We start from the raw sequence: 12,010 nt of genomic DNA on the forward strand, positions 1-12,010 counted from the left end.
ACCATTCAGTAAGAAGACATATTAGAAAATGACTGGTTAGTCCCTCCAGGGATGATAAAATATGCATTACATGGAATGTTCCCCTGAATACATTATGAATAGCTTGCTAAAGTTATCTGATGTTCCCTTCCAGGCAGGAAATGCACGGTGTGATCCCCCTACATGTCCCCATTTACCTTGCACACAACAGGTGACAGACCCTGGCGCGTGTTGTCCTCGCTGCAGAGGTAAGTCTAATACCTAATGTCTATTTACTCTGTGTGTTGAAACATGAACCACTTTCACAGCTATAGTCTTAACTTCCATGCAATACAAGCAGGGTATATCTTTAATTATTAAAGTGACAGTGTTTTATCACAAGACCTGAAAAATAGTCCACACAAAGAAGTGTAGGTATCTACAGATTTATCGCTAGTTTGATTGCAAAATTGTTAAAGATAGACATAGCCACTTAGTTAAGTGTTTTTCTAAATAGTACAACTTACTGCACTGAATAAGAGAAAATACTGAATTTCAGATGTTTTTTCAATACAGACTGCATACTGGTACTAATAGATGGCATGAAGGTAATGAGATATGTTCTTCTGCCCATTTATGTCTTCATTTTTTTCTAATTATTTGTATAGTTCTAGCTTATTTCAGTGCACAGATCCGATGCCCAGTGGGAGCACAGTCTGGAAGTACCTGGCAAAAGTAAAGTTATTGGCATATTCTAATGAATATAGATAAGGGTCTGCTTAGGGTGCGTTCACATGATGTAAAATGGAGCGTGATCTGGCATGTATACGGTGTGTCAGAGTTTGCGCGCTCAAAAAGATCCCATTGATTTCAATGGGAGTTACGAGCGTATACACCGTGCAAAATTACGGGTGCAAAATTGAGCGCGCAAACTCTGACACCATATACGTGCCAGATCACGCTCCATTTTACATTGTGTGATCGCACCCTTAAGGTGTATTGTTAGTACTGTATTATTCATGTCAAAACACCTTTACCTACTTTTGCTAATTTTTACCATTCCGCCAAAAAAATTTGAACTGATGATCTATTGTATTTTGTAGGTTGTATATACAATGGACGGGAATACAAAGACAACAGTAACTGGATTTCTACTGTGGATCGTTGCATGTCCTGCATGTGCATAGATGGAGTTACCACCTGTTCCAAGGTGGAATGTATCACATCTTGTACGAACCAAATAACACTGCCTGGAGAATGCTGTCCACTATGTGCAGGTTGGACACATTTTGAATTTGTTAAAAGAAAAATTGTGTTTTCGAAGGATTATGATGTAGAGTTACAGCATCTGTCATTATGTCCTACTACAGCACCTCTCAACATATAGTACAAGAACATGGTAGGAAGTAGGAAAGAAGTAAGAAAGTGGTTCCTGATGAAAAGAAGGCAGACACAGTGCCACTCTCGACCCAGAAACATTGTTTTACACATCATCTAGATATCTAGCGTCTATATAAATTAGGTCATCCCCCAGAATTTCTTGGCTCCCTAACAAGACAGGCGGTCAAGTGAGAGTAAGGTGTAGTGGTCAACGAGAGTAAAGTTGTGTCAGTAATATGCATCTGGTAGACAAAGCAAGGGAGGGACTAGGATTAGGGGCCAAGCAAATTGACACATAAGTTACCATATATACTCGAGTATAAGCCAAGTTTTTCAGCACAGTTTTTGGGCTGAAAAAGCCCCCCTTGGATTATACTCGAGTCAAGCAAAAAAAAGTTAAATAATTTATTTATTTATTTTTTAAGGGGGGGGGGGTCTATGACCAGCTGCAATAGTGATGTATAGAACCTCCCATAAAATAGTGGGGAAAAAAAAGCTTTCAAAAAAATATAATAAAAAAATAAAATAAATAAAAGTTTTAAATCACTCCTTTCCCTAGAATGCATATAAAGGTAGAAAATTACTATAAAACACATACACATTAGGTATCCCTGTGTTTTAAAAAACCCGGTCTACTGAATATAGAGTATCTGCAGTGCTCCTCTTCTGTCAGGAAGGGGTTAATAGGAGCACTGCAGATACCCTCTATTCAGCCAGGATGAGTTCCAAGTGAGGGAAAAAAAAACAGTCCTCAAGCTCAGGGAAGAGGCAGACAGCCAGCCAAAACACACCCTCCCCTTTCCCAGCACCCAGCAACTACTGCACCCAAAAACTCCGACCATTTTAATTTTTTTAATTCTCCAGTAGCTGCTGCATCCCCCCCCCCCCCCTTCCTTAGCTTATACTCGAGTCAATAAGTTTTCCCATTTTTTGTGGTAAAATTAGGGGCCTCGGCTTATATTCGGGTCGGCTTATACTCGAGTATATACGGTATGCTGAATCTTTTCCCACCTGTCATTTTGTCAATTTATTTGTGTTCTTTGTATGCTTAGGGCCGTCCAGTAGATCCAATTACTCCTTCTAATAGTGATTGACAGTGTCCCCCCCCCATAAATGTGCATCTAGTGATAGGTATCTGTCATTGTTAGGACTGCCAATGGACTCATAAGCTTGTAAAGAACAGAGAAATAAATGGATAAATGGAAATATATACTGAATCTTTTACCACAAAACCATACAATAACCTGCTCAATACCTCCTGCTCTATAACATACTGCCTTTAAAGTGCCTATCTGGTGTACCATCACAGTCTGTGACTTTCATGATGTGGTCCCTGTAGCGATTAGCTGATTCTCCTGGGTCCGGCTGCCAGCCCACAACACCTTATTTTAACACAGAAACCAAAGGGGAGCATAACATTGTTAATATGGATAAATAGCCATCTTTATAACTCCACTACAGCTGAAGCTGCTTGTACAAAGCAACTCTCCATTCTGTCTGATAGAGGGTGATCCTGAGCAGTGAACTGAAGCATGAAGTCCATATGTCCAAAAAGATCATATATACAGGGATTGTCTTCCGAGACATAAAAAGTAACTATGGTACCCATAGCTAAACTTTTTATTTGAAGAAAGTAATTACAATGATGTCACATGCAGGCACTATGACATCCCAGTAAAGTAATGCAGGCACATTTGATTATACACATCCCCTTCCATCATCCATTGTTATGACAAATTGCACCCATAGTGAAAATGGGCCCCACAACAACTACCATCCTATAGATACGTCCATAGCTGTCTTCATGAAACGTCCTTTAATCCTCAGACAAAATGAAGATCTGTACATTTGGCATTGGGCTGGGGGTTTGGGCAGCAACTTGCAATGTTTACATTTTTCTCTGCCATGTATTATGTTATCATTATTTCGTGCTCTCATCTTTCAGACTGTATAACTACCCAAAAAGTATATTCTCCAGGAGACAGTTTTCATCCATCTGATGACCCTTGTGAAATCTGCACATGTGAGGTGAGAAACAAACATATGATATCTCTTACTGTTTCAATCATTTCAGTGTGTTCTGTACATATAACTTTTCTATATATTGTGATAATGAGCTCGTTGTATTACTTGCTGTGTTTAGCGTTTACTAGATGGTCGCCAGTATAGACGTTGCACAAAGAAGCAATGTTCCAGCTTAGTGGATTGTCCGCGACATCAAATTCTTCCTCCTGCTTTTGGCCAGTGCTGTCCTAGCTGTGCCCGTAAGTCTGAATTGTAACCAGTATAATATGTTACCTGACCATTAATGTCACAATCTCAGTATTTAAAGACTATTTTATATTTTCAGAGGCTCTGAGCAATTGCACAGACTTACTGGTGGGCAGTGAGATACAGGCTGTGAATGACCCTTGTTACACATGCCAGTGCAAGGTATGGAAATCTAGTTACAGATTAGTGCGACTTTATATAGAGGTGAAACAAAACCATTACAGGATTGCTGCTTATCATTCATCTCTAAGATACATTTCTGCCATAGTCAATATTTCCATGTGTCATTTATGGGGGGTTTTATGCTACCTTTTTATTGTAAAATCTATAAAATACAAATAAACATGTTGTATACATATAAAGAACTGAAAGCAGCACAGTGTCGCAGTAGAGAAGTTTGCATAGATAGTAAACATATATGCGGCAGGGTACCTAGAAAATGTACCAAACAAACAATAACACCAACATACAATACAGAGGCAACTTTGTAAGAGCAATATTGCATCAGGGGGATCTGGGATTGTTTATCGTTGTATTTGTTACAATAGGAAGTTAGAATATGAATGAAAAGAGAGATGGAGAAATACAGTTACCAGTTTTTAAATATTGTCCATGGAGACGCAGGCCTAGCCTCTGCACCTACATACTATGGGGGCTAGGTGTATCGCTATATCATACTCCATACAACACCGATACAAAGAATAATCTCTGCTGTAAGCAATGCTGTGTAGTGTCTGTGGCACACAATGGAACATACATTTTGAGACATACTACAGTAGAGCTGCCATAGACATAAGATATTTAACTACAGACAGTTGGCAGTGAATTCTTCCAAGAACCTGATGTATGTGGTGGTAATACATATAAGATTAACAGCAGACACTACTAAAATAAGCCGTATCTGCCAGTGATCTGCAGATAAGTATCTCATATGTATGGCCAGTTTCATGTACTAGATTCCTATTGGTGCTATCTTACAGCCCCATGTAATAAAGAGGTTGTTTGCAGCCATTATACTGTCATATACATAGATACATACCGTTTGCTATTCAACTACTGGTATTTATTATGTTTAACTCATTTGTGTGTTCTCATCTCAGGATTTGACATGGGTATGTGAGCACAAACCGTGCCCTGCTCTCAGCTGTCCCCGTTCGGAGCAGGTTATCCCACCAAGATCATGCTGCCCTGTTTGCAAAGGTAGGAACTAAGGAAGGCAATGGTTTTGATTGCATGTATTTTTTTTTGTTTGTTTTTTTTAATTTTGACTATTAGGCTGGGGCCCCATGTAGTGTAAACGCCGTTATTTTGCTTAAAAAAAGCAGCGTTTTACAGTACCTGCAAAGTGGATGGAATTCTGGCTAATCCCTTCTAGACATTGCAGAAAAATATCCGCAGTAGAAATGCTGTGATTTATAAAACCATTGTGTGTATGTAAATGATACCTACAGAAATGCTGCAGACCTTCTGTGAAAAACTTTGTGGAAAAAGCTGCGATCTTACTACACTGTCTTTTCTGCAGTATTTTTTTTTGTTGCGGCTCGCTATGTGGGGCCTTAGCCTAATACAGTCTTTATGTTGATATTTAGTTTTCAGAGGTATTTTATTGAACAGTAATACATTATGAAAATGTAAAGATATATAATATGTTTTGGTAATATGGCTATTGAAGTCAAATTATACTTCCATATAAGGCTACACAGAGGTTTTCACGGATCCGCCATACACGTGAATAGCCCCCATTCACTTGAATGGAATTAAAGCAGCCATTATTTACTGTCGTGTGCATGTAGCCTTACTATTATTTTGTCTGTCTCCCTTGCAATGTCATGGATTGATTTATATATACTTTTACCCATTGGTTCACATTTGCTAATTCGGATATAACGTTGACCAGTATGCTGGTATGCTATTACAGTATAGCAGGTGCCATATTCCCCATTAGGATACATTTGCTGAATTTCTCACCACTGCCTCTTTTCTGCATGTATGTAGGTGTCAGACAAAGTGGCAGAGGGAATTGATATCTCACACCATTTAGCATGAATGCCATTATTTTCAATTCAATTCCACTAAAACTGTCATAAATACATAAATATTCCCTATTTTCTTCATTTCACACTATCTGGTGGAACATCTGCTATGCAAATACTTTCTTTCTTACAGAATGTGTAGTTGAGGTCGAAGGGCGACGAGTTCCAGATGGTGAGACGTGGACAGACAGGCAGGATCCATGTGTCACCTGTACATGCACTGTGAGTATTAAAACATTTGGACAAGATATTAAGAGGAAGGGACTGGTGGGATAGAGATTTGTTTAGTAGACCTTAGTATTGAGGTCTTATGGAGAGAATCATTTTTGCAATTCCAAACTCTCTGACCACAGTAATGTGATGATATTGTCTTAGGGCCAAACATTATAATCCAAGTGTCAGCATTTCTAAGAACGTTGATATCCGTGTTATACAGCATTTCATTCAGTTACATTAACCATATGTGAATTATATGTCTGGGTTCTGTTTTGTTTTATACAGCTGGGGCATGTTGACTGTCAGATACAAGAATGTCCCTCTATACAGTGCCAGAATGGAGAGCTGAAAGTAAGGACACCAGGCACTTGCTGCCATGTTTGTCAAGGTAAGAATTGTTATATTACATGGCTTTGTTTCCTTTGTCTTCAGAGATGTTTACCATTAGGACAAACCATTGTGCATTTGCCCCTTTAGGGCATGTGGTCATCAAAGAGCTGAGGGCTGCCAGTTGCATAATACCATGTATCACCTGCATAGGTCCTTGTAGGAGAGAAGAGCGACAGCTGGCAACTTGGGGTTTTAGCTGTTAGATTTGGGTAGCCCTTTTATTAGTACATAAATACTAAAGTATTATCTTCTAATAGCTCCTGCGGTGGCATGTTGGTATCAAGGCCAGAGATACCTTTCTAATGAGCACTGGCAGGTGGATGAATGTACAGCCTGTACCTGTGTTTCTGGGGAGGTGCACTGCCATAGTGAGAGGTGCCCGCAAGTGTCCTGTACCGCTGTAAGTACCAACACATCATCATCTCATTAAAATAAAAATAAGCCCATAGATCATTAAAATTACAGATTTTCACTTGAATATTAGCTACTGAGCTGCAATAGCCTGGCATGGATACAAATCAGTTTACAGAACTGAATGCTTCTGCCTCTGTACACTGTGTAGTTCTGGCTACTGATATCAACCACTCAATGCCGGGTGTCATCAATAGCTCAACAGCCAATACTCATTTAGAAAAACTGAACAATTTTCTAATCTTTATTTGCAATGTTCTGCACTCACATTGTAAAAAATTAATGATGTTTAAAGATTGTGACAAATTCTGAATGTTGCACTTGGTTCAGAATAGCAATATCTCTTCTTTCAGGATGAGACTCCTGCCCTGATACCTGGCATGTGCTGCCCACATTGCATTCCCCGTCCTGCCACCTGTATTGCCTTTGGAGACCCACACTACAGAACTTTTGATGGTAAGATGTACCACTTCCAAGGTAGCTGCACCTATGTCTTGAGTGAAGATTGTGAAGGAGGAGACTTCAGGTTAGTCACAGTTTATATATATATCCTGTGTGTGTATTATCATAAATAATATGGCATCAGGGGTAAGATACATTTTGTAATTTCATTTTGTAGTTTCATGGCTCTATTTCTGCATGCTTATAGCTGTATTCTCTAATGTAGTAATTGAATTACTAAAATATACTGTAATGTTATAATGAAGTGGGTGATTCTTGAAATTCTTCTGTTACCCCTTATAGTATCCATGTGACAAATGATGACCGAGGACAGCGTGGTGTGTCATGGACAAAGGAAGTCACTGTTTTGATAGGTGATGCAGTGGTGCAGCTCCTTCAGGACTGGGTAGTAATGGTAAGCAGTGAGCGCTAAAAAAATAAGAAGGGAATGTATCAGCACCTATACTTTCTGTGTCATATTCTTCCATGTCCCCCAATGCTGCATACACCAAGATTAATTGGCCAGGATAGAGCGTAGCTCCTTGATAAGTATGCTAAATGTTTACCATGTTCATTGACCGCCTCCCCACTTTGGTGGATCCTTTAATAACTATAGTCTGTTTGTGCCCTCAGGTGGATTACCAGACTGTAGAGCTGCCATTCTTAAAAGAGCCATACATTTACATTGAACGGAAGACAAACACCATTCTTCTAAACAGTAATATTGGAGTAAAGGTACTGAAAACTACTTCCATCTATTCTGCAAAACAATAAGTTATAAGCAGTGATACTGAGCATGTCCTGTACTTGTCTTATACAGTTTATAATCACTATAGACCTACTATAGTTCTGAATTTGGATTTGTGGTGGGATTCACTGACAATATCCTTTGGCTTGACATGTACCAGGTGCAGTGGAATGGACGTTCACACCTAGAGGTCAGTGTGCCAGGGACATATCGCGATCATCTGTGTGGTCTATGTGGCAATTTCAACAACTATCCTCAGGATGATATGCGTGATCGCAGAGGGCAGATCCTTCTATCCGAGGCTGCCTTTGGGAATAGCTGGAGGGTAAGTTTATTCTACCTGGTCACAAAAATTGGTCATGTGTGGGGCCACACGGTGGCTCAGTGGTTAGCACTGCAGCCTTGCAGTGCTGGAGTCCTGGTGTTCAAATCCCGCCAAGGGCAAAAAAACATCTGCAAGGAGTTTGTATGTTCTCCCCGTGTTTGCATGGATTTCCATCCCATATTTCAAAAAAAAAAAAAAAAGACATACTGATAGGGAAAAATGTACATTGTGAGCTCTATGTGGGGCTCACAATCTACATAAAAAAAAAAAAAAAAAAAAATTGGTCATGTGTAGGGGCAACACGGTGGCTCAGTGGTTAGCACTGAAGCCTTGCAGCGCTGGAGTCCTGGAGCTTGAATCCCACCCGGAACAACATCTGCAAGGAGTCTGTATGTTCTCCCCGTGTTTGCATGGATTTCCTCCCATTCTACAAAGACATACTGATAGGATAAAAAAATATATACATTGTGATCCCTAAATGTGGCTCACAATCTACATTAAAAAAAAAAAAAGGTCATGTGTTTTGCAATCAGATTTTCTTAAATAAAATGCAATAAATAGCTTTTCACAGCTGGTATTCTTAGTATAACAGACATTGTTGTGTGCTGTGCCCAGGTACAAAGTAATGACTCTGCTACTGACTGTTGGGATGGACAGGATGTGGATCCCTGTAAGCAGGCTGGATATCGTGCCAGAAAAGAAGCCAATAGCCGCTGTAAATTGTTGAAGTCCAGTGTGTTTGAGCCATGTCATAGAGTTGTGCCTCCAGAGATGTTCTTTGCCTCATGTGTGTATGACTTGTGCGCTTGTGGAGCAGGAGATGAGTGTCTTTGTGACGCTTTGGAAGCCTATGCCTCAGAGTGCAGAGAAGCCGGCGTCATCCTACAATGGAGGTCTCCAGCATTGTGCGGTAATTACAATTTATTTTTTTATTTATTTTTCTTAATCTGAAATTTATTCTACATTCATTCATATTACAAAATGTGCTTTTTTATACCTTTGCAATTCTTTTAATGCAAAACAACAGTCCTCCAGGAGAAAGTAAATTCTCTTTCCGTTACCACCACTGCAATCAGACATGCATTTTCCACTCCCATGCCCACATCATAAACCAAACAGAATTGTACATTTGGTAAATGATACTTTATTTTCTGTATATTAACCATGTAATTTCTATTGATGTATTTTCTTTTATAGCTGTTGGCTGTCCCTACGATAGAGGTTATGTGTTTGATGAATGCGGCCCTCCTTGTCCTAAGACTTGCTTTAATAAAGATGTTCCACTTGGAGTGTTGGAGTCTCACTGCTTTAAGCCATGTGTTCCTGGCTGTCAATGCCCAGCAGGGCTAGTGGAACATGAATCTCACTGCATCCCTCCAGAATCATGTCCGAAGATCATTCATGGCAATCTATAAGATCAAGGAAACCAATTTACAGAAGACAATGCTAACCAGTATTCTTGTATAGCTCTGTGGAATACAATTTAAGACTGCTGACAATGTACAACGTATACCACACAGAATCGAGACCTTCAGTTAAGTAAATCTCCATCACATAATAACCACTTTGTGTTCCTATAGACTTCTATATATACTTTCTTATTTTGTGCCCTTTTCTGTTCACCAACTTTCTGACAATTTGCTTCTTTATCAAAAAAGTGAACTGATATTTTTCTGAGAAAATGGACAAAATCCTTACCTTGAAAATAAGTATAATTTCTATAAGGACTATGATTATAGCAATGTGAGAGATTTGTCTAATATTCTCATATCTGCCCGGTGGATGTTGCAAAGACAATTATTATTTTTTTTTATGGAGATTGTGAGCCACACATAGAGCTCACAATGTACATTTTTCCCTATCAGAATGTCTTTTTTTTTTTTTTGGAATACGGGATGGAAATCCATGCAAACACAGTGAGAACATACAAGCTCCTTGCAGATGGTTTTATGCTCTTGGTGGGATTTGAACACCAGGACTCCAGCGTTGCAAGGCTGCAGTGCTAAACACAGAGCCACCATGTGGCCCCTGCAAAGACAATTATTTTGTTAATTTACCACCACCAGAAGACAATTTATCAAAGGACACACGCATATACAGTACATGGTGCTATGAAGATGGAGGGAAGAATGAACTGATATTATTGGTACTGCAGATGCTAATTTATTAGATTTCTCATTATAGCAAATAGAAGACAAAAGTGAAAATTATGACATTTGAGAAATAACTGTATTTTTGGACTATAAAATGCACAAAATAATATGCAGCCAGGTTTCTATGGTAGAAAAGTGAGAAAAGACTAGGTTCACATCTGCCACCCCATCATAGGAACAGAGAAGTGAGAAATAACAGTAGTGCCAGATCTGTTCATTTAGCCAAAACTATATTATACAGCAGATTTGACGTCATCTGCAACAGAGGCTCCTAATAGAAGCTGTGACGCAGATGTGTACCTAGCTGAAATTGTGTGAATTATAGTAAAAATAATATATTTCCTAGTTTCATTATGTTAGTAAAGCTTGTAATGGGGACATTTAAACCATCGTAAATTCAGCCCCAATGACAAAAAAAATGTATTAAATGGAACAAAGTAAATTTATTTCTTCATTTTCCCATAGGATTGAATAACCCATTGTTGAGTTATTAACCTAGCTTGCCTAGCATCTGAGTTAATGCTTGACATCTACATCTTAATGGCAACTAGCATTGTGTTGCACACCACATTCAGACATTACATCGGCAGGACAACTTTATATCTATACACATGAATACATCATACAAATACATCATACAATGAATTATCAGATCAATACATCAATTACATGTGAGACAAAAATTATGCCAAATGGCCCCAGCCTATGGGTATGCAAGATGCATACATTGGGAGAAGTGCCTACTATACATGCTGAATCTGGAATCCAAATGTGTTGTGAACCTGGCCTGAAGCTTTTATTGCCCCCAACAGCCGTATATTCATTTCCACAAGTTATTATGAGCTACAAATATGAGCTATCATTCTATCATCTGCATTTCTTGTCTGAACACCAGTGAAATGAAATATCTTATGCATCATCTATTTCACTGACAATAAGGAGAAAATGAATCTGTATACCACCTGGTTGCTTTTGTATACTTCTGCTGACATACCGTGACTTTAACTATTAACTACTGCCCCTAAGACTAAGGGAATATTGATGTTGGTTGCCAACAGAAATCCTGTAGTAGCATTGGCATCAGGCCCCTGTATTAGTTCTGTGAAAAGAACATAGGCTGAAACCTGCTGCTCGCTGTTTTCTACTAATATTGTGAATCACTGTTTTTATACATATAGATTTCTATATTTATATATTCACTGTTATTACTGTATTCAGAAGAGTATGCAATGAACCAATTTATATTTATTGTTCTGTATTCTGTAATAAAGATCAGTTTAGTTCTGTTTTTATCATGTGCTACTGTCATTTCCTTTTTCTGCGTAGAATAATTATTAAGAATGGGGAAGAAATGAGCATGAATTTGACCAAATACTCTATACTGGTGTATACAAACCCTTATCAATCGAGTTACATAGAACGTCAACAAGAAGCTGCAGAACTTTCCTTTAAATAAACCAACAAGTATGACAACAGTTTCTGAGCTCTTATTTACATAGAGTACGAAAGAAAGTCATTTATTATATTTAGGATGAATATGGTTTATGCTTAAAGGAGTTGGCCACTTTCAGACCAATAGTGAAAGACCAATGTTATGATTTGTGTAATAAAAAGTTGTACAATTTTCCAATATACTTTCTGTATCAATGTCCCACGGTTTTCTAGATCTCTGCTTGTTGTCATT

The 12,010-nt window shown here is 38.6% G+C and overlaps 1 protein-coding gene across 2 annotated transcripts in view; it reads left to right on the top strand.

The window, feature by feature from the left end:
• Window positions 1-11,558, top strand: part of KCP (kielin cysteine rich BMP regulator) — an 82,285-nt gene extending 70,727 nt beyond the window's left edge. For both annotated transcript variants that reach the window (XM_075273882.1, XM_075273883.1), the window contains 15 exons: window positions 134-227; window positions 1,062-1,235; window positions 3,284-3,366; window positions 3,482-3,602; window positions 3,689-3,771; window positions 4,710-4,809; window positions 5,776-5,864; window positions 6,144-6,246; window positions 6,506-6,648; window positions 7,013-7,185; window positions 7,404-7,515; window positions 7,734-7,835; window positions 8,009-8,173; window positions 8,789-9,083; window positions 9,371-11,558. In XM_075273882.1, the coding sequence (XP_075129983.1) occupies window positions 134-227; window positions 1,062-1,235; window positions 3,284-3,366; window positions 3,482-3,602; window positions 3,689-3,771; window positions 4,710-4,809; window positions 5,776-5,864; window positions 6,144-6,246; window positions 6,506-6,648; window positions 7,013-7,185; window positions 7,404-7,515; window positions 7,734-7,835; window positions 8,009-8,173; window positions 8,789-9,083; window positions 9,371-9,588 (2,055 nt within the window). In that variant the 3' untranslated portion in view covers window positions 9,589-11,558. The remainder of the gene's footprint in view (window positions 1-133; window positions 228-1,061; window positions 1,236-3,283; window positions 3,367-3,481; window positions 3,603-3,688; window positions 3,772-4,709; window positions 4,810-5,775; window positions 5,865-6,143; window positions 6,247-6,505; window positions 6,649-7,012; window positions 7,186-7,403; window positions 7,516-7,733; window positions 7,836-8,008; window positions 8,174-8,788; window positions 9,084-9,370) is intronic.
• Window positions 11,559-12,010: the final 452 nt, after the last annotated feature.

Source organism: Leptodactylus fuscus, chromosome 5, assembly GCF_031893055.1.
Source record: "Leptodactylus fuscus isolate aLepFus1 chromosome 5, aLepFus1.hap2, whole genome shotgun sequence".
Lineage (NCBI taxonomy): Eukaryota > Metazoa > Chordata > Amphibia > Anura > Leptodactylidae > Leptodactylus > Leptodactylus fuscus.